General features: G+C 43.9%; 1 protein-coding gene across 10 annotated transcripts in view; it reads left to right on the top strand.

Moving 5' to 3' along the window:
- The window catches only part of ZNF280D (zinc finger protein 280D), a 167,894-nt gene that overhangs the window by 69,481 nt on the left and 77,745 nt on the right, over positions 1-20,668 (top strand). For all 10 annotated transcript variants that reach the window (XR_012895788.1, XM_075897304.1, XM_006112482.3 and 7 more), the window contains 7 exons: positions 4,733-4,890; positions 5,774-5,874; positions 5,985-6,131; positions 7,154-7,288; positions 9,909-10,156; positions 12,008-12,148; positions 18,603-18,665. Coding sequence is in view for 9 of the 10 variants with exons in the window: in XM_075897304.1 (XP_075753419.1) it covers positions 4,733-4,890; positions 5,774-5,874; positions 5,985-6,131; positions 7,154-7,288; positions 9,909-10,156; positions 12,008-12,148; positions 18,603-18,665 (993 nt within the window). In the remaining variant the exon portion in view is untranslated. The remainder of the gene's footprint in view (positions 1-4,732; positions 4,891-5,773; positions 5,875-5,984; positions 6,132-7,153; positions 7,289-9,908; positions 10,157-12,007; positions 12,149-18,602; positions 18,666-20,668) is intronic.

Raw genomic sequence — 20,668 nt, 5'->3', positions numbered from 1 at the left:
TCTCCCCCACCCCCAGACCACCCCTTCCTGTTTAGGCCCCACCCCTTCCGGGGTGGCCCAGGGCTACTTCAAAATTTTTTGAAGTGGCCTCTGGTCAAAAATTATTATGTTTCAGACCATGCTGGTGCCATCATCAAATCCACAGGCTGTTTTTTTCAATGGTTAAATATTCTTGCTGTAAAAATTTGCACTTTATAAATCTGATCAGAATATTTTTGCCTTGAGTTTCCAGCCGTGCAATGTTGTTGTTATGCCTTTATCTGCTAGATTGAAGGGCAATCAGTGTCAGAAATCTTTTCCCGCATGTATGTTGTTTTATACTATAATCAAGTAATCTCAAACTTTTTATGGATAAACTATATAATTAAGCTTTGTTCATCTCTTGTTGTAACATGGGTTTTCCAGACCTTGAATCATTCTTGTAGCTCATTTTTGAGCCATTTCCATCTAGACAACACTCATTTTCAAGCATGGAACATAGCTGGATGTAGTTTTTCAGTAATAGCCTCATGGAAGTATCCAGTAATAATATTATCTCTCTCTTTCTACCCAATATTCCCATGCTTACACATCCAATGATCTTGTTAGTAGTCTTATCAGCCACGTTACATTGAGAGTTCATATTCAGTTAGTTATATCATGATACTCTTTCAGGGTACAGCAGGGCTAAATTCAAAATAAGTTACGCAATTTGAGCTATGCTAATTGCGTAGCTTAAGTCAAAATAGCTTATTTTGAATGTGGGCGTGTGTACACAGCACTTATTTCAAAATAGAGCATTCTTCCTCTGTCTTCTCTTACTCTTCATACAATGAGGTTTACAGAAGTTTGAGTAATAAGTCCATTATTTCGAAATAATGGCCATGCTGCGTAGACAGACAGTACGTTATTTAGGAATAACTGACGTTATTCTGAAATAACGCTGCTGTGTAGATGTACTCTCAGAGACAGGCTTTCCAAAATTCAGTCCCCCTACCTGTATATATGGTTGTGACTATTTTCTTCCACTATTTGATCTGAGGAAGTGGGTCTGGCCCACGAAAGCTCATCATCTAATAAACCATCTTGTTAGTCTTTAAAGTGCTACATTGTCCTGCATTTTGCTTCAGGTACCCCAGACTAACACGGCTACATTTCTATCACTATCCTACCTGTAAGTGTGACCTACAGTTTTTTGTTTGTAGATGTGATCTTGCATTTGGCTCTATTTAAATACTGGTTGTTCAAGTGAGACCACCTCACAAAGTAATCTAGATCACTCTGTAGAACTCAACTGTTCTTGTCATTATTTACCACTCTCCTTGATTGTATATCATCTGCACACTTCATTGCCCAGTGATTAGCTGGTTTCCTCAGCATGCGTCTTGTAGTAAGTTTCCTATGGTAGAGTTTTCTGAAGGCCCATGAATAGGGCCGTACCAAGTTCATGGATCATTATGGCCAATTTCATAACCATAGGATTTGAAAACTGGTACATTTCACTGTTTCAGCTGTTTAAACCTAAAATTTCACTGTGTTGTAACCGTGGGGTCCTGACCCCAAAGAAGATTGTGTTTGTGTGAATGTGTGGTCGCAAAACTGTTATAGGGAGGTCATGGGATTGCCACTGTCACTTGTGTGCTGCCTTCAGAGCTGGCAGAACCATGGATGTTCCAGGACCAGAGAGTCACAGTGGAGGGCTGCAGTCTGGCAGGGCAGCGGGCTGCTAGCGGGGCCAGAAGGGTCTTGGTGGTAGGAGGGGAGGTGGCTGGGAGGCTGGCAGCCAAGCTATGAGTGGGGGGCCAGGTTGTGACGGAGGGAGGAAGGAGAGGGACTAGAAATTACCTTCCTTGATCCAGCAAAATCCCTCATCTGGGACTGGTCAGGACCTGAGGGTGCTGGACCAGGGAGGTCTAACCTGCAGCTTATGTTCAATGCAGTACAGGTTGGCACCTCTGATATCCAGGATTCTCTGCTCTGGCAACATCTATGACATGACCATGTATGTTCCAGAATCAGAGAGTCTTGGGGTACGTCTAGACTACATGCCTCATCCCAGGAAGCTTACCTGGGTGGTCGACAAATACCTTTGATGTCGACACCCACGCGTCCAGATTATCGCGCTGAGCCGACAAACGGCTGATCAGCTGTTTGTCAGCTCAGTGCGGCAGCCATGTAAATTTTAAATGAAGCGGCGATTATTTAAATCGCCGCTTCATTTTACTATGTCTGGTAGCCTAATCTACATGCCTCTGGCGACAGAGGCATGTAGTCTAGACGTACCCTTGGTGTGCTGCAGCAATATGGGATCCTGGGAGCAAGTGTGAGGCTCAAGTGGGCGGGGTGGGGGAGAGTGTGGGAGGCAAAGCTGGCAGAGAAGCCTTAAATGACCTCCCCTGATACAGAAAAATCCCTCCTCTGGGACCCGTCCGGTCCTGAGGATGCCAGGCCAGCGAGGTCCAACCTGTACTGTAATTCTTTATTTGCTTGTTTGGTCTCAGCTGCTGCCTGATTGTGTATTTCCAGTTCCAAAAGAGGTGCGTGGTTGACTGATCTGTTCATAGAGCTCATGTTCATTAACTCTGAGATTCTACTGTACAAACAGTATAACATGCCACCCCTCCTCCCTGTACAGGCAGTCCCCGTGTTACGTACAAGATAGGGACTGTAGGTTTGTTCTTAAGTTGAATCTGTATGTAAGTCGGAACTGGCGTCCAGATTCAGCCGCTGCTGAAACTGACCGCCAGTTCTGACTTACATACAGCTTCAACTTAAGAACCCCAAGCGTCCCCAAGTCAGCTGCTGCTGAAACTGACCAGCAGCGGCTGAATCAGGACCAGAGCAGCTGGGGTGCTGCTGGGTTGGACCAGTAGCGCCCAGAGCAGCGCTGCGGGACCAACTGGCAGCACCCCAGTTGCTCTGCCACAGTCGTCCGGAGAAAAGCCTAGTCTGCTGGGGGGGGGGGGGGCGTACTAGCTGTGCCCCCCACCCCCACCCCAGCAGACCAGGAAGACACGGGCGGCGGACCGAGACGCACCGCGGTCCCGCCGCCTGGGTCCTCCGCGGCTTTGCTCCCAGTCTCCCTGGTCTCCTGGAGACCAGCAGACCAGGGAGACGGGGAGCAAAGCCTCTGAGGATGCCAGCAGTGGGACAGCCGCGGGGCGTCTGGGCTGTCCCGCTGCCGGCTTCCCCCGCGGCTTTGCAAAGCCTCGGGGAAGCCGGCAGCAGAGCAGCCCAGGTGTGCCTGGGGTGCCCCGCTGCCTGAGCCCCCCCACCGCTTTGCAAAGCCTCGGGGAAGCCAGCAGCGCAGCAGCCCAGTTGCGCCTGGGGTGCCCCGCTGCCCGAGCCCCCCCCGTGGCTTTTGAAAGCCTCGGGGAAGCTGGCAGCGGAGCAGTCCAGGCGCGCCTGGGCTTCCTCGCTGCCCGAGTCCGTCCCGCCCCCCCCCCCCCCCCCCCCCGCGGCTTTGCAAAGCCGCGGGGGGGGGGGGGGGGGGGGGCTCGAGCAGCGAGGCAGCCCAGGCGCGCCTGGACTGCTCCGCTGCCGGCTTCCCCGCGGCTTTGCAAAGCCACGTGTGGGGGGGGGGGGGGCGGCGGCTCGGGTAGCAGGGCTGCCCCGCTGCCCAAGCCCCTCCGCGGATTTGCTCTGCGTCTTCCTGGTCTGCAGACCAGGGAGACGCAGAGAAAGACCCAGAGTACACGGGCGGCAGGACCGCGAGGTCCCGCAGTCCGTGTACTCTGGGGCAGCCCCGTTCGTAACTGCGGATCCGACGTAAGTTGGATCCGCGTAAGTCGGGGACTGCCTGTACTTCAAAACTGATCTCTAAATAAGGTTCCTGAAAGTAGAGAGGAATTCAGGGGGATGGAATTTGTTCTGTTGAGTGACTTAACTTTTCAGTTGGAATGTGGGGCTTACAGGGCAGGCACATGCTGCCCCCCCCCCTTTACTCAGGGATACAACTCCTTCAATATGTCTGTGGGGAGGGAATCTCTTATACAAGGTATAGCCTCACTGTACTTCACTGTAAGGTTGGTGTACTGTTGGTGTTTGTCACTTTTGAAAACCACTTCTGCTGTGCTGCTTAGAGTGAATTGTGTTAACTTGTCTGTAGATTATTTATTTTGTTTCATTTGTTTCTCTTCATTAGATTATAAGATCTTTGTAGTAGGGACTGTTCCTTCTTGAAATATGGAAAGCATTTGACATATTGTGATATGGAGTGTTTTCGTTGCGTTGGTACCAGGATGTTAGAGAGAGAAGGCGGGTGAGGTAGTATCTTTTATTTGGCCACCTTTCGGTGGTGAGAGTTAGCACAGAGCTCCTTTATCAGGTCACCATTAGGTAATCTGAAGAAGAATTCTGAGTAATTTGAAAGCATGTTTCTTTCACCAATAAAAGTTGGTCCAATAAAATATCTTACCTACCTTGTCTTTCTGACATATGACTATGAACCAATATGACAATACTATAGATTTTCTATATTGAAGAATATATTTGATACAGTAGTGTGCTTTTAATTTAAACCAAAAGATATCCTGAATGTTAATCTGTTGAAAGATTTTTTTGTATCATCTATTTATGAAATTTTTGATAATTTAGAAATCATAAGAACAATAAGTTTCTTTACAGGTCACTTGGAAAGTTCTCATATTCAACAGTGTTTTCAAGGCTTCACTTTACATACTTCATATCAAATTTGTTAAGTTATGTTTTTTGTTTAAGCTTAGTTTGTGCACCTGTTCACTATTTTTAATAGGTTTATGAACCACATGAAACACCATTTAGAACTTGAGAAGCAGAGCAGTGAAAGTTGGGAAAGCCACACCACCTGCCAGCATTGTTATCGTCAGTTTCCCACACCCTTCCAGCTGCAGTGCCACATTGAAAGTACACACACTCCTTATGAGTCATCTAGTAAGTTTGTTCACTTTGTGTTTTAATCATTGTGATCCTAAAATTTTTAGCTATTGGCTGATTTGTAATTTGCAAATATAGTGGCAGGATAAAAAAAATTTTAAGGGGAAAATAAATACAGAAGTTAGAGCAAGCAGGCAAAATTTGGCCCACAGGCTGAATCCGACCTGCCAAACATTCGGATCCGGCCCACCATGATCCTCTGGGTCACCAGTGTCCCATGGCCTAGTAGGACGCTCAGGCAGGCTCAGGCCAGCATGTGGGAAGGGGTCTCTGTCACTGTCCCTACCCCCAGCACAATCCTCACAGCTCCCATTGGTCAGAAACAGGCCAATGGGAGCTGCCTGGGCTGTGCATGATAGGACTGGGCTCTCCGTTGCCAGATTTCTTGTATTTTAAAAGACAGTGCATCACACCAGGAAATCCTGACTCAAGAGTACCGACAGCCTCCATTGGCCCAAGAGCAAGGTGTGGGGGGAGGGTGGCTCGGTGCTCCTGAAAGGGACAAGGCCTTGGAAGGCAGGGCTTCAGCAGCCAGCCTTCTGTGCTACCCAGAGTGCACCACGTCATACCCTCCCAGCGCCTGCCTTTAGAGCCACACAGAGTGCTTCAATGGCAATTTAAAGGGCCCAGGGTTCAGGCCATTGCTGCAGTGCAACTGCCCCCTTTGTCCCTTCCGTCCCCACCTCAATCAGCAGATGTCATGTCTGCAGACTATTAAAGTAAGTTTCTAAAGCAAACTAAATCTTCAGTTTGTCATCTCTTTATTTAATACTTTTACACGTGTAATTTCTTTGTATATATGTACATAGCAGTTTATACTTGCATTTCTTTCCCCAAAATCCAAGGTATACATTTAGACTATGTGTTTGTTCTTTTCCAGCTATTTGTAAAATCTGTGAATTATCCTTTGAAACAGAGCAAATTCTTTTGCAACATATGAAAGACAATCATAAGCCAGGTGAAATGCCATACGTTTGCCAGGTACCTCAGAGTTTTCAGTACTATATTTAAAACACCTATTTTTTTTAAATAAAATTTTTAAAAAGCAAGTCAGCTGATCTCAGGAGGTTAAACTGCACTTTTATTTCTAGGTGTGCAGTTACAGATCTTCAGCTTTTTCAGATGTAGAAACGCATTTTAGAACTGTACATGAAAACACAAAACATTTACTTTGTCCATTTTGCCTCAAAGTTATTAAAATTGGAGCACCATACATGCACCATTACATGAGGCATCAGGTAAGTAGCTGTTACTTTTTGTCTCTTCATGATCAAAAAGCAAATATTAACTTAGTAATATGCTAATTTACATCTTCTCCCATAAAAATAGCTTAATTGATTGTGTGACCAATGAGAAGGAGAGAAGTTATGTTTTAAAATACTGGAGATACGTTATTAATATACTAGCAAGGAAAATATTTACTGTATAAAGCTTTGGGCCATTTCTTTTGTATTCTTTTAAGTAAATTATTATATTTCACTGGTAGATTTTCCAGTATATTGAGGTGTGAGGAATTCTTTGTATAACTTGCATTAGCAGTGATGGTGGGCACCTATTGAAAAACCTCTGTACATTATATGAAAGAATATATATAAGTTGTCATCTATTTACTTAGGGTGTGTCTAGACTACAGGGTTTTGTCGACAAAAGGGAACTTTGGTCGACAAAACTAAACCTGCGTCTACACTACCGCTGAGTTCTGTCGACATAACTTCGACAGAACTCAGCAGTTTTGTCAACGCTGGTAAACCTCATTTTATGAGGAATAATGCCTTTTGTCGACAGAAGGCGTTATTGCATCTAAACTGTCCTTTGCGTCTACACTGCCATGTCGACAAAGCAGCTTGCTTTGTCGAAAGAACTGAATGTAGTCTAGACGTGCTTTGTCGACAGTATCTGTCGACAGAAGCTTTGTCAACAAAAGCCTGTAGTCTAGACGTACCCTTAGATATGTTATGCTGACCAGCCTTACTCCTTTTGAAATCATTGACAAAACACCCGCTGATTCTTGTGGAACCAGATGCAGAATTATCAAGTAGTTATCTTTTATTTGTAATATAATTGAATTGGTAACCTGGATGTTACTGGTACATAGTGCTTATGTATTATAAAGCAGTGTACAATTGTTCACTTTCTGGTTTGGTATACAGTATTATTAAAATAAGACCCAGGTCCATTATTATTTGAGATGTGATAGGATGGCAGCTTAAGTTCATCAGAAGATTCCTGCTTACTGGACATTTTCTTCTATTTTTAAAAGAAAAAGGGAATATACCGTTGTACTAAGTGCAGATTGCAATTTTTGACATGCAAAGAAAAAATGGATCACAAGACACAACACCATCGGACATTCAGGAAACCCAAGCAACTAGAGGGATTGCCTCCTGGAACTAAAGTAAGTTAACTTAATATAAGAGAAAAGACGAAAAAGTTACCTGGGTGGAGAAATGGAGAGCCTATTTAGAAAGGAAGTGGTGGGAGATACTTCACATTCGGGAAAGGACAGACTCTTCCCTGCTCAAAGGGATCAATTTTACACTATCCCTCAAAGCAGATTATTTAATTCTGTCCCCCAGCTCCATAATTTATAAAGGATTGTATTTCCCTCACACATGTCTATGCACTTCAACACACACAACTAATAATAGATCCACTACCACTTTTTAGTCCTGCTGCTTTCCTGAGCTGAGGGTCCTGTTTTGCCCTTCTCTTCCCCTCTTACTTTCTTGGAAGAAAGTGTGGGCTTCAGTCTATTGGCTATAGAGAGGGTGTTATCAGTGGTTGGAAATATTTGACACTTTCTCAATTTATGAGGCAGTATTGGGGAAGAGCAGCAGCCAGAAAGGGAGCAAAACTTGCTGTAAGAGTTCTCCAGACCCATGTTTGAAGGGAGATGAAGAGACCTCTTGCTATATTTGCGGAGAGAATCTTATTGTTCAGCAGCATGTGGAATATTTCACCTGATTGCCCTTCCTGAAGAAAAAGTAGAATGAGTGACAAGAAGCCAATCCAGCACAGGATTGCTCTGTAAACTAGGGCTATGTCTACACTGCCTCCTCCAAGGAACGTGTCTGCTTTTTCGGGACAGTTTCCGAAAAACCGGATGCCTTCTCTCAGCATCCCTGTATTCCTCATTGTATGAGGAATAAGGGATGTTCCAAAAGAGGAGGTTTTACCCGAAATTTGGCCCCGTGTAGATGGGCTAAATTTTGGAAAAGCCTCTTCTGAAAAAAAGCGGAAAAGATATGCAAATTGCAGTTTGCAATTTGCGTATCTTTTCCGATATAACTCTGCAGTCTAGACATAGCCTCAGGGTTTCTTTTCCTAAAGATGTCTGAAGCATGTTGTGATTCACCACTACAGCACCTCCTGCTGTCCAGTTTGGGAATTATCTCCTCTTTGGCCTCACCGTACTCTGCTGGCCTTTTCCTGTCTGCTACCTACCTCCTGTAAATGTCTCCACCGCCCATCAGGCACTGTCCCTCCTGGTCCATGGTGCCTGTTTCCTTGCAGTACTGCCACAAGGCAGTGCCCCCACACTCTGGAGTCCTCCCCTTCCAGGAAATCCCAACCCCTACACCAGCTTTGCCTCAGTGACCCAGTACCAGTCATCATCTAGCCCCTGCCTCTGGGATAAACTGCAGTTCGAAATGCCATTCATCATTGACAAGGAGAGTGTGAACCTGCTGCCTTCTCTTGCTCTGGCTGCCTCCCTTTAGCCCTAGTACCTCTCAGGCCTTGAAAACAAGGCCTCAGCCTTTCCAGCACTGCTCTGTCTCAGTTACCCACTCCAGTTTCCCAGGCAGCCAGGTCCTTTCTGTACCATAGCTGGAAGCAATACTGAGCTCCTCCTCTACAGGGCCTAGCCAAACTCTGGCTCTGTCTAGCCCTTTTCTGATTGGGTCTCAGCCCCAGCCTTTTCCCAGGGCTGCTTTTGGACCTGTAACAACTTCCCCGTAACAACATCTAAGAAGGTTTGAGATGCATAGTCTTATGAGGAAAACCTATGGACTTGACAGGTCTGTGAAATAGATGCGCTTGGAAATTGACCGGTATGACCACACTATCATTTCATTCCCTGTAAGAGAGCTCATAATTGTGGTAGCTGCTTCACAAATTATAAAGTACTTTTTTAAAATAAACTTTCAAAGATTTCATTGGTTTAAGACTCAGCAATGGATATTCTGCTTGCTTACCTATTGGTAGAGCTTTACCAAAGTCACGGTTCATAGTTTTGTAATTGTAGGGGTCCTGACCCAAAAAGGAGCTGTGTGAGGATCGCAAGGTTATTGTAGAGGAGGTTCCGGCACTTCTGCCTTTACTTCTGCACTGCTGTTAATGGCGGCTCTGACTCTGGACAGCTGAAGGCAGAGCTACCACCAGCAACAGCACAGAAGTAAGGATGGCATGGTATGGTATGGCCTTCTTTACTTATTCATCGCTGCCTGCAGGGCTGGACCCTCAGTCAGTATTTGCCACTCTCTAGGTGTCTGGTACTTCTAGGAGCAGTATGGAAGTAAGGGCAACATGGCAGTATGGAAGTAAGGGCCACCCTTACTCATGCACTGCTACTGCTGTTGGAGTGCTGCCTTCAGAGCTGGGCATACAGACATCATTACAATCACTGCTCTCCAGTTGTCCATCTCTGAAGACAGCTCAGTAGTGTGGGTGTTAATAGGGTGATCCCCCTGCTACTCCCTTTTGGGTCAGCACTCCAAATTTGAGAAACACTGTTCTTGCCCATGAAATCCATATGCAATAGGTAAAAGCACCTAAAAGGCCAAATTTCACAAGAGGACACCAGATTCCATGGTCTGTAACACATTTTGCTTAGCTGTGAATTTGGTAGGGGCACCTATTAGATGCCCCCCATTTTTATGATAATCAGGTGATATGAGGTACAGCATCTGTTCTGTGTCATTTGTAACTTATATTTTTCAACATATCCTCTTGAAAAGGTGTAATTAATTTTAGCGTCTTATAAATAAAGTGCCTATATTATTTCATGTTTCTAGGTTACTATTCGAGCTTCTGTTGGACCTCTCCAATCTGGAACATCTGACACATCTTTTAGCACAAGCAGCTCCACATTTCAGTTATCTCCCCAAACTACAAATACAAACACTAGAAATCAGAACAAATCTAATGCAAATAAATCAAAACTAAAATCATCAACTATACAGAAGAAGCAAAACACATTTATGAACAGTAGCAGCAGCAAAAAAAAGAGAAAAGTTGCCAATACAGCATTGCATAATCTAAGGTAAAATCTTTCATTTCTAAAGTATATTTTGAAAATCATAAAATGTAGTTGAAGATCATTTCACGAAGATAAAACTTATTGGAAGACACAAGCAATTTGTGACATGATTGAGTTTTGCAGGAAGGGCAGGTTCATAAGAAACCCAGTATTATCCACAAAACAGATATCAGACAAGATCACAAAGAGAAAACAGTTTCTTGCCACTTTAACCAGAAAGGACACTCTCTAAATGACTTAGCCACCTGCATTCTGCTACAAAGACCTTTTACATCTGCACTTGAAAGGGAATCCTCTGAACTGTCATTCATGTTAAAATTCGACACTTGCCAACAAGGACTTAACAAGTCTTTGAACTTTCTCACCCATTACCAAGACAGTTTCCCCAATTATCACCTGTAATACCATTAACTCACAAACATCCCACTCTCCCTACCTTTAATATCAGCAATTCACAGACACTTACCTTCCTTCCTCCCCCTTCCCACCCCCCCGCATCCCCCTTCTGTTCTGCAATGTGATTTGTCCTTTTCATATTTGTTCATTTTTTTTAATTGTATCCTTTGGTATATATGGTTGTGACTACTTTCTTCCACTATTTGATCTGAGGAAGTGGGTCTGGCCCACGAAAGCTCATCATCTAATAAACCATCTTGTTAGTCTTTAAAGTGCTACATTGTCCTGCATTTTGCTTCAACTACCCCAGACTAACACGGCTACATTTCTATCAGTATTATCCTGAAATTTAAATACCCCTATTTTGATATTATTATCTTTATTCTTCCCCATATGATTTGTTGTTTTGTTAGCAACAGTCTTCCTGGCAATGGGTAGAACAGATGATGTGGAAACTACTAATTTTCTACAAAATTTAGATTTTTCACTGGGTCACTGTACAAAATCACATTTTGCTACTATTAGGTCTAGAGCCAGAGTCTATTAATGATAACCTGCAAAGGAAAATACAGTTCTGTGTTTGAGTTCCTTTTAGCTTTTTTTATGACGTTACAAAGAAGTAATTTTGTTTGTAGGGTTTTTAAGGTTTTGTTTTTTCTTTGTTTTTCTTGTTTATTTTTAAAATTAGAAATTCAGGTCTTGTCTGTCCTAGAAGGCACTATGTGACTGGAGATATAATGAAATTGTTCCAGAAGAGTCACGAGATTGAAAGCTAAGCTATTGAAAAGAAAGAACATCTTTAGTTTTTTTAAATAGCTATTTAACTTCTGTGAATAGCAATTTGGATACAGAATGCCTTTGTTAAAGATTATAAATCCCACTTCTTCAATTGAGATACTAAACCTCAGAATAAATATCAGGACATCCAACTGGGCCTCCAACAAATTTAGAGAGGACCAGACTTGGCTTTTTTCATTTAATTTTTCTGAAAAGTTTGTGGGGAATTTTGGAGGTGGTGGATGGTTTGTGAACGCATCTGGGAAGAAATCCCAGTCCTTTTCTTTGAGCAGCAAAAATTGTGCAAGTAACTTTTTAAATTCTTTAGCAGATAATCTTTGAATAAGTTTTAAGATCAAAATGACACTGTGTACTGAAAGGGAAAAATGTGTTCTTGGGAGCTTTTTTTAAAGTATGAGCTAATATGAATTTAAACTGTGCTTAGTATATTGGCTCTACCATGGCCAGCTAACATTTTTAAAATGTGTTAAACTGTCTACACTTAGTACTAAGTGATGTTTAAAATCATGTTAATCAACACATTTGTTAAAAAGGCTCTTTTTTCCCCCTCCTCATACCAGTGCTGTTGTGGCTTTAAAATAAGACAGTTTAAAGTATATTAAGGATGTCCTATTAATGTATTAACACTAACAGTATTTCATTCATTTGTATTACCATTAGGTATTGTTTGGGAATTCATAAATGCATTGAATGTTACTCAGAAATAAAAGATTTTGCAAGTCACTTTCCAGCATATGTCAGTTGCAGCTTATGCAGATACAATACTAGCTGTAGCAAAGCCTATGTGAATCATATGATGAGGTGAGAACTTCTAAAATTTTTATCATTAAAGTAATTATTATAAAATATAAGTTTAAAAATAAAAAATGTGCCTCAGTTTTGCATTAGTAAAATATTACTGTCTTATCTCATAGGGATGATATGAAGATAATTCTTTGATGTTTGTGAAGTATTCAGATAACACAGTGATAATCATAATAGAAAAGCCCATGATAAAACTAATAATTCTGTATTTAGTGCAGTGTTTGAATAGTGGTGCAGTAATATGGTATGGGGACCTCACACACGAGGGTTAATAAAAATATTTAATAGCTGCTGTTTAAATGAGCACTGTTGATTCTGTGCACTCAATGAGGCATGGGTCCTGTAGAAAAAAATACGTGATCATATAGTTAAAGACTGCACTGCATATGCACAATGGGAATGAGTTAAGCATGCCTAAGCAGCCTTAATTCTAGCATTTTGTAACTGAGTGCGTGACTTGGCAATCATAATGGTTTAGTATAGTGTGTATGTGGACATGCATGTGTTTGCATACACACATAAACAAGTAGTGCTGTCAGTGTCCATTTGAGTTTTTGGATGAAGTGATATGTCATGTTATAAACTCATTGGCTGTGTCTAGACTGGCAAGTTTTTCTGCAAAATCAGCTGCTTTTGCGGAAAAACTTGCCAGCTGTCTACACTGGCCGCTTGAATTTCCGCAAGAACACTTGACTTCCTACTGTAAGAAATCAGTGCTTCTTGCGGAAATACTATGCTGCTCCCATTCAGGCAAAAGCCCTCTTGCGCAAATCATTTGCGCAACAGGGCCAGTGTAGACAGCACAATACTGTTTTGCACAAAAAGCCCCGATGGCTAAAATGGCGATCGGGGCTTTTTTGCACAAAAGCGCATCTAGATTGGCACGGACTCTTTTCCGCAAAAAGTGCTTTTGCGGAAAAGCGTCTGTGCCAATCTAGATGTTCTTTTCCGCAAATGCTTTTAACGGAAAAGTTTTCCGTTAAAAGCATTTGCGGAAAATCATGCCAGTCTAGACGTAGCCATTGATTTCTAGTTAGTTAATAGGAGAACCTTCTATGATAACAATCAGCAGCTATATAGCTATATTGTAGTTTTATTTTGTCTTGTATATTAAGAGCGATTTCATTTAATATATGCACATTTATTAAGATGTTGTTTAAGCCTATTGAGTATAGTCCATCAATGAGGCCTTTTTCCTAACTATGTGGAGCGAGAGCATACTGGAATAGTGATATTGAGAACACGTATTTAGCTTATTGTAATTATTGTAAAACATTAAAATAATCTGCAAAACTTTGGAAGTTGAGAATGCATTCTTAGGCTGTATTGTCAGTTTTCTTAAATGATTTATTACTTGTTCATGTGCAAACTCAAAACTTCGGATTCCTTGTTAAAAGACAATGTTATGGTATTACCATATTATCAGAGTAAGTGATTGTATCCTGAAAAATTAAACTTTGTAGTAGGATGCGAGTGTGTAGTTGATCAAACGATTAACTGATAAGCCTGCACTTATTGGTTAATCATATTGACTACACGCAATACCTCCCCTTGCTGCCTCTGTATCAGAGGCAACGAGGGGGAAGGGAGCCGGTGCCTGCAAGGAGCTGGCACTTAAACCGGTTCCCCACACATGCCAGCTCCTGCAGAGCCACTCGCTGCCTCCCACAGAGGCAGCAGTGGGGAAAGGGGGGAGGCAGGAGCCAACATGCATGGGGAGCCGGCTCCACAGAGCCACCTGTCCCCCCAATTGCTGACTCCCACAGGGGCAGAAGCTCCCGGGGAAGTGCTCTCACCTGTATCCCTTGCACTGCTGCCTCTGTGGGAGTTGGGGTGGAGGGGTGCAGGCAGCTCCACGGAAGTTGGCATGCACGGAGAGCTGGCTTAAAAGCTGGCTCCCCATGCATGTTGGCTCCTGCAGAGCTGCCTGCCCCCTGTGTTGCTGCCTTTTTATCAGAGGCACTGGAGGTTGGGGGCAGGTGGGATATGGTGCTCACAGGGAGCCGTCTTAAAAGCTAGCTCTCCCCGAGCACTGGCTCCTGCCTGCTCCTCCTGCATGTAAACATGTAACTGCTAGAATTTCCAGCGGTTACACATTTACACAAATAAATGATAGTTAACATAAGAACGGCCGTACTGGGTCAGACCAAAGGTCCATCTAGCCCAGTATCCTGTCTACCGACAGTGGCCAGCACCAGGTACCCCAGAGAGGGTTGACCGAAGACAATGATCAAGCGATTTGTCTCCTGCCATCCCTCTCCAGCCTCTGACAAACAGAGGCCAAGGACACCATTTTATCCCCTGGCTAATAGCCTTTTATGGACCTAACCTCCATGAATTTATCCAGCTTCTCTTTAAACTCTATTATAGTCCTAGCCTTCACCGCCTCCACTGGCAAGGAGTTCCACAGGTTGACAACACGCTGTGTGAAGAAAAACTTCCTTTTATTAGTTTTAAACCTGCTACCCATTAATTTCATTTGGTGTCCTCTAGTTCTTCTATTATGGGAACTAATAAATAACTTTTCTTTATCAGCCCTCTCCACACCACTCATGATTTTATAGACCTCTATCATATCCCCCCTCAGTCTCCTCTTTTCTAAACTGAAAAGTCCCAGTCTCTTTAGCCTCTCCTCATATGGGACCCGTTCCAAACCCCTAATCATTTTAGTTGCCCTTTTCTGAACCCTTTCCAAGGCCAAAATATCTTTTTTTAGGTGAGGAGACCACATCTGTACACAGTATTCAAGATGTGGGCGTACCATAGTTTTATACAGGGGCAGTAAGATGTTCTGGGTCTTATTTTCTATCCCTTTCCTAATAATTCCTAGCATCCTATTGGCCTTTTTGACCGCCGCTGCACACTGTGTGGAAGTTTTCAGAGAACTGTCCACGATAACTCCAAGATCTCTTTCCTGATTTGTCGTAGCCAAATTAGCCCCCATCATACTGTACGTATAGTTGGGGTTATTTTTCCCGATGTGCATTACTTTACACTTATCCACATTAAATTTCATTTGCCATTTTGTTGCCCAATCACTCAGTTTGGTGAGATCTTCTTGGAGTCCCTCACAGTCTGCTTCTGTCTTGACTATCCTAAACAGTTTGGTATCATCTGCAATCTTTACTACCTCACTGCTTACCCCTTTCTCCAGATCATTTATGAATAAGTTGAAAAGGATTGGTCCCAGGACTGACCCTTGGGGTACACCACTAGTTACCCCTCTCCAATCTGAAAATTTACCATTTATTCCTACCCTTTGTTTCCTGTCTTTTAGCCAGTTCTCAATCCAAGAAAGGACCATCCCTCTTATCCCATGGCCATGTAATTTATACAAGAGCCTTTGGTGAGGGACCTTGTCAAAGGCTTTCTGAAAATCCAAGTATACTATATCTACTGGATCCCCCTTGTCCGCATGTTTGTTAACCCCTTCAAAGAACTCTAATAGATTAGTAAGACAGGATTTCCCTTTACAGAAACCATGTTGACTTTTGTCCAACAAATTATGTTCTTCTACATGCTTCACAATTTTATTCTTTACTATTGTTTCGACTAATTTGCCCGGTACTGAAGTTAGACTTACCGGTCTGTAATTGCCAGGATCGCCTCTAGAGCCCTTTTTAGATATAGGTGTCACGTTGGCTACCTTCCAGTCATTAGGTACGGAAGCCGATTTAAAGGGTAGGTTACAAACCACAGATAATAGCTCAGCAATTTCCCATTTAAGTTCTTTTAGAGCCCTTGGATGAATGCCATCCGGTCCCGGAGATTTGTTAACATTAAGTTTTTCTATTTGTTCCAAAACCTCCTCTAATGACACTTCAATCCGGGACAGTTCCTCAGATTCATCACCCACAAAGGACGGTGCAGATTCAGGAATCTCCCCAACGTCCTCAGCCGTGAAGACTGAAGCAAAGAAATCATTTAGTTTCTCCGCAATGGCTTTATCGTCCTTGATTGCTCCTTTTATAGCTCGATCATCTAGGGGACCCACAGGCTTTTTAGCAGGTTTCCTGCTTCTAATGTACTTAAAAAACATTTTGTTATTTCTTTTTGAGTTTTTGGCTAGCTGTTCCTCAAAATCTTTTTTTGCTTTTCTTATTACATGTTTACACTTGATTTGACAGTGTTTATGTTCCTTTCTATTTATCTCACTAGGATTGGACTTCCACTTCTTAAAAGATACCTTTTTGTCCCTCTTTGCTTCTTTTACATGGTGGTTAAGCCACGGTGACTCTTTTTTAGATCTCTTGCTATGTTTTTTAATTTGGGGTATACATTTAAGTTGGGCCTCTATTATGGTGTCTTTAAAAAGTTTCCATGCAGCTTTCAGGGATTTGGCTCTAGTCACTGTGCCTTTTAATTTCTGTTTAACTAACCTCCTCATTTTTGTGTAATTTCCCTTTTTGAAATTAAATGCCAGGGTGCTGGACTGCTGAGGTGTTCTTCCCACCACAGGAATGTTAAATGTTATTATATTATGGTCACTATTCCCAAGCGGTCCTGTAACGGTTATATCCTGGATCTGATCCTGCACTCCACTCAGGACTAAATCGAGAATTGCCTCTCCCCTTGTGGGTTCCTGCACTAGCTGCTCCAAGAAGCAGTCATTTAAGCCTTTGAGAAATTTTATCTCCGCTTCTCTTCCTGAGGTGACATGTATCCAGTCAATATGGGGGTAATTAAAATCCCCCATTATTATAGAGTTCTCTATTTTGGTAGCCTCTCTAATCTCCCTCAGCATTTCTATGTCAGTATTGCTGTCCTGGTCAGGTGGTCGGTAATATATCCCTACTGCTAATTTCTTGTTATTGGAGCATGGAATTTCTATCCATAGCGATTCTATGGAACATGTTGATTCACTTAATATTTTTATTTCATTTGATTCTACATTATCTTTCACATACATTGCCACTCCGCCACCCACCCGGCCTGCTCTGTCCTTTCTATATATTTTATATCCCGGTATGATTGTGTCCCACAGATTTTCCTCATTCCACCAGATTTCAGTGATGCCTAGTATGTCTATCTCCTCATTTAATACGAGGTACTCTAGTTCACCCATCTTATTAGTCAGACTCCTAGCATTTGTGTACAAGCACTTTAAAAATTTGCCACTGGTTATTTGTCTGCCCTTCCCTGATGCATTGGATTCCTTTCTATGCGGTTGTTTGTCAGCTCTGGCCAATGTTTTGCCCTCTCCCCTCCTCTCTTTCCGACTACAGCTTAGAGAATCTCTATCAACGGATTCTCCTCTAACATCCCTACTTCGTAGTACTTTCTAGCTAATCATGAATGAAATGTTTTTGTCCAAAAATCAAATTCTTCAGAAGGAAGTGTTTACTAAGTAGGAAAAGAATAAAGACATATCCTTTAACTCAGAGGTGGTCAAAAGCCGGATCTGGCCTGTGAAGGCCCAGCTGCTCCCCACCCCCAGGCCAATTAAGGCCTCATGAAACTTCCTCCCGCCCTGGCAGAACCATGCAGCACTTTGAAGTGCCAGGCGCTCCTCGCAGGGTGGGAGGAGATGTCATGCACTCTCCCACCCCCAAGGCCTGTTTGGCCTGGAGGCGGGAGGAGTGTGTGAAGTTTCCTCCACTCCACCTCCACCACCACCTTGCGAGGAGCTCGAGGCACTTCGAAGTGCTGTACACTTGAGCAGGGCAGGGGCAGGGCAAAGGAAACTTCGCACAGCTCCCTCTCCCCCAGACCCTAATTGGACTGGGGCCGGAGGAGGGCGCAAAGCCTCCTCGCAGGGCAGGAGAAAGCTTCGCGCACTCCCCCCACCCCCAGGCCAATTAGGGCCTGGGGGCAGGGGAGCTGCGTGAAGCTTCCTTAGCCCTGCCCCAGCCCTGCGAGGAGTTCGCGGCACTTCCAAGTTCCATGTGCTCCTGGCAGGGTGGGAGGATGCTTTGTGCGCCCCCCTATCCCCAGGCCCTGATTGGCCTGGGGGTTAGAGAGCATGCAAAGCTTCTTCCCACCCTGCCAGGGGCATGGGTGCCTAGTGGGAAAGGGGGAGCAAAGGCTCCCTCACCTCCAGACTAATCATGGTCTGTGGGTGGGGTAGCCCAGAAGCATCCTGGCCCTGCCCCTTCTGGTTTGGGTCCCGCCCCTTCCGGGGTGGCCCAGGGCCACTTCAGAAAAATTTGTAAATGGCCCCTGAGCAAAAATTATTGCCCACCCCTGCTTTAACTAGTGGTCTAATGCTGAAAATGTATAACAAGTAGTGATGGCTTACTGAAATACTATACCAGTATCTTTATTTTGAGCAGGAAATGAGATTCATGAACCTGTAAATTCTTAGTGTACCATATTTACTACTTTATATCAGTACATGGACAGAAAATAAAAATCCTTTACCATTTATAATGTAATTATGCGGAACGCTACACTCAAAAATACTTGCCTTCTATGTAGAAAAATAGTTTAAATTGTATTTTCTTCTTTATAGTTTCCATAGTGCTCGTCCAAGTAAAAGATTTTGGATCTATAAGACACATTCAGAAGAACTGAGGTAATTCATATTTTCAGTTGTAAATTATTCTTTGTTTCATTCTTTTATTTAATATGCACTGTCAATGAAGCAACTGAATTGATTTGATATCGGATATAAACCTGTATTTGAGGTTCAGATTTCAGAACTCTTCTTCTTCTTCTTCTTCTTCGAGTGATGTCACCATGAGTGCTCCACCGCTGGTGTTGGGCTCATCCTGGTGCCACAGATCGGAGACTTTCAAGCAGTGATCAGGCGGGCTGCGCATGCGCGAGCAGAGAGCTGCGTTCCTGCCTTTGAAGTAGCACGTGCGGCCCGCTTTTCCCTCAGTTCCTTCTTCGCCGCCCTCAGCCATGGATGGAACTCAACCCTCTCCTCCTCTGCATATCAAAGAGAAGCAATTGAGGTGCTGGGAGCCTATGCCAGCCTCTGATGCCCACAGCGAATGCATACATGTGGGGGACACACATGTACCGCAAAAATGTGTCCACTGCCACAGCCCGACAGCGAGAGCTCACAAGGAAAGAGAGCTCACTACCCGCACGCTGTCTTGACAAAGCCCTTGACCCCCATAGCTATAAAGGGGCAATAAGGGCTCAAGCACACAATCCCTTTAGGGATTAGAAATCAGACCCTCACAAGCCCGCTTTCTCCCCTCAAGAATCAATAGTGGGAATGAACCGGGCACCTTGGGCATGGGAAAATCTCGAGCCTCCTAAATGACAGGCTCAAGGGCGCGCTCTAAACAATGGTCAAACCAGCTACCCAGACATCAAAAAGGATACCTACCAAGGGCCCTGATGTAACAGAATCACCAATGGCATCAAGGACACCTGGGGTGCCTCGAGTACATTCAGTATCCCCAGCACAGCGTGAACCCTCTGGGCAGTCTTTACCACAGGCGCCAAGAGGTGACAGGGCTAGTCCCAGCTGCCTTTAGTACCTCACTCTGACCCTACATCCCCCAGGGTTGCGACTGCTCCCATGCCACCCCCTCATGCACTGAGGGGTTCAGCAGTGGCTCACAGGGCATCACCCCACAGCTGTTCCCCAATGCGCAAAACACACGCACCACTGATACTGGACAGGAGGGCCAGAATTGGGCTCCCCACTCGGCTTTTGATACGGCACCGCTCTTATTCCCCATTACCGATAAGGGGCTCACCATGTTCACCCACCTTGTCTCAAATCACTGCCTACGAAGGGGATACAAGGAGTAGGTTCTTCTCTCAACACTCCTCCCCAGATAGAGAATATGCATCTTACGGGGCATACGGCTTACCTAATTATTAATATCCTCCCTGGCACCCTGAATGGCACTGTTATGACAGACACCATAGCCTACTATGAGAAGAGTTGGTAGTTTTTCAAAGGGATATTAAGGGCCCAAAAGCAAGCTGTTCCGATGTGTCGGAAAGATAGAAAATATGGCAAAAGCCCGCCTTGGCTTAACCACGAGATCTTGCATGATCTAAAAATAAAAAAGGAGTCATATAAAAAATGCAGTCCATATGAAGGAAACCTATGACAACATGAAACAACTTTTGAGGTGCATAAACGGTGACCAACATCAGTGGCAGCTTTGTGGCGATTTGAAGGTTGTTGCTCTCTTGCTTGGTCTGCAGACTGGATACACAAAGTACTGCTGTTTTCTCTGCGAATGGGATAGTTGTGCAAGAGAGTCCCACTATATGAAGATAGATTGGCCACTCCGACAGTCATTGGAGCCTGGGAGGAAAAGTGTTCAGCATCCACCACTTGTTGAATCAAGGAAGATTTTGTTACCACCCTTACACATCAAGCTGGGTCTGATGAAGAACTTTGTCAAGGCCATGGACAAAACACAAGCAGCTTTCAAGTACCTCCGTGGAAAATTTCCAAGGTTAAGTGAAGCTATGATAAAGGAAGGTGTCTTTGTTGGTCCTCAGATTCGTGAACTTCTTTGAGATGAAGAATTTGACCATGCACTGCGTGGCAAGGAAAAGACGGCATGGAAAGCCTTCCAGTTAGTGACAATAAATTTT

Source organism: Pelodiscus sinensis, chromosome 14, assembly GCF_049634645.1.
Source record: "Pelodiscus sinensis isolate JC-2024 chromosome 14, ASM4963464v1, whole genome shotgun sequence".
Classification (NCBI taxonomy): Eukaryota; Metazoa; Chordata; order Testudines; family Trionychidae; genus Pelodiscus; species Pelodiscus sinensis.
This window is presented reverse-complemented; position numbering and strand designations above follow the sequence as displayed.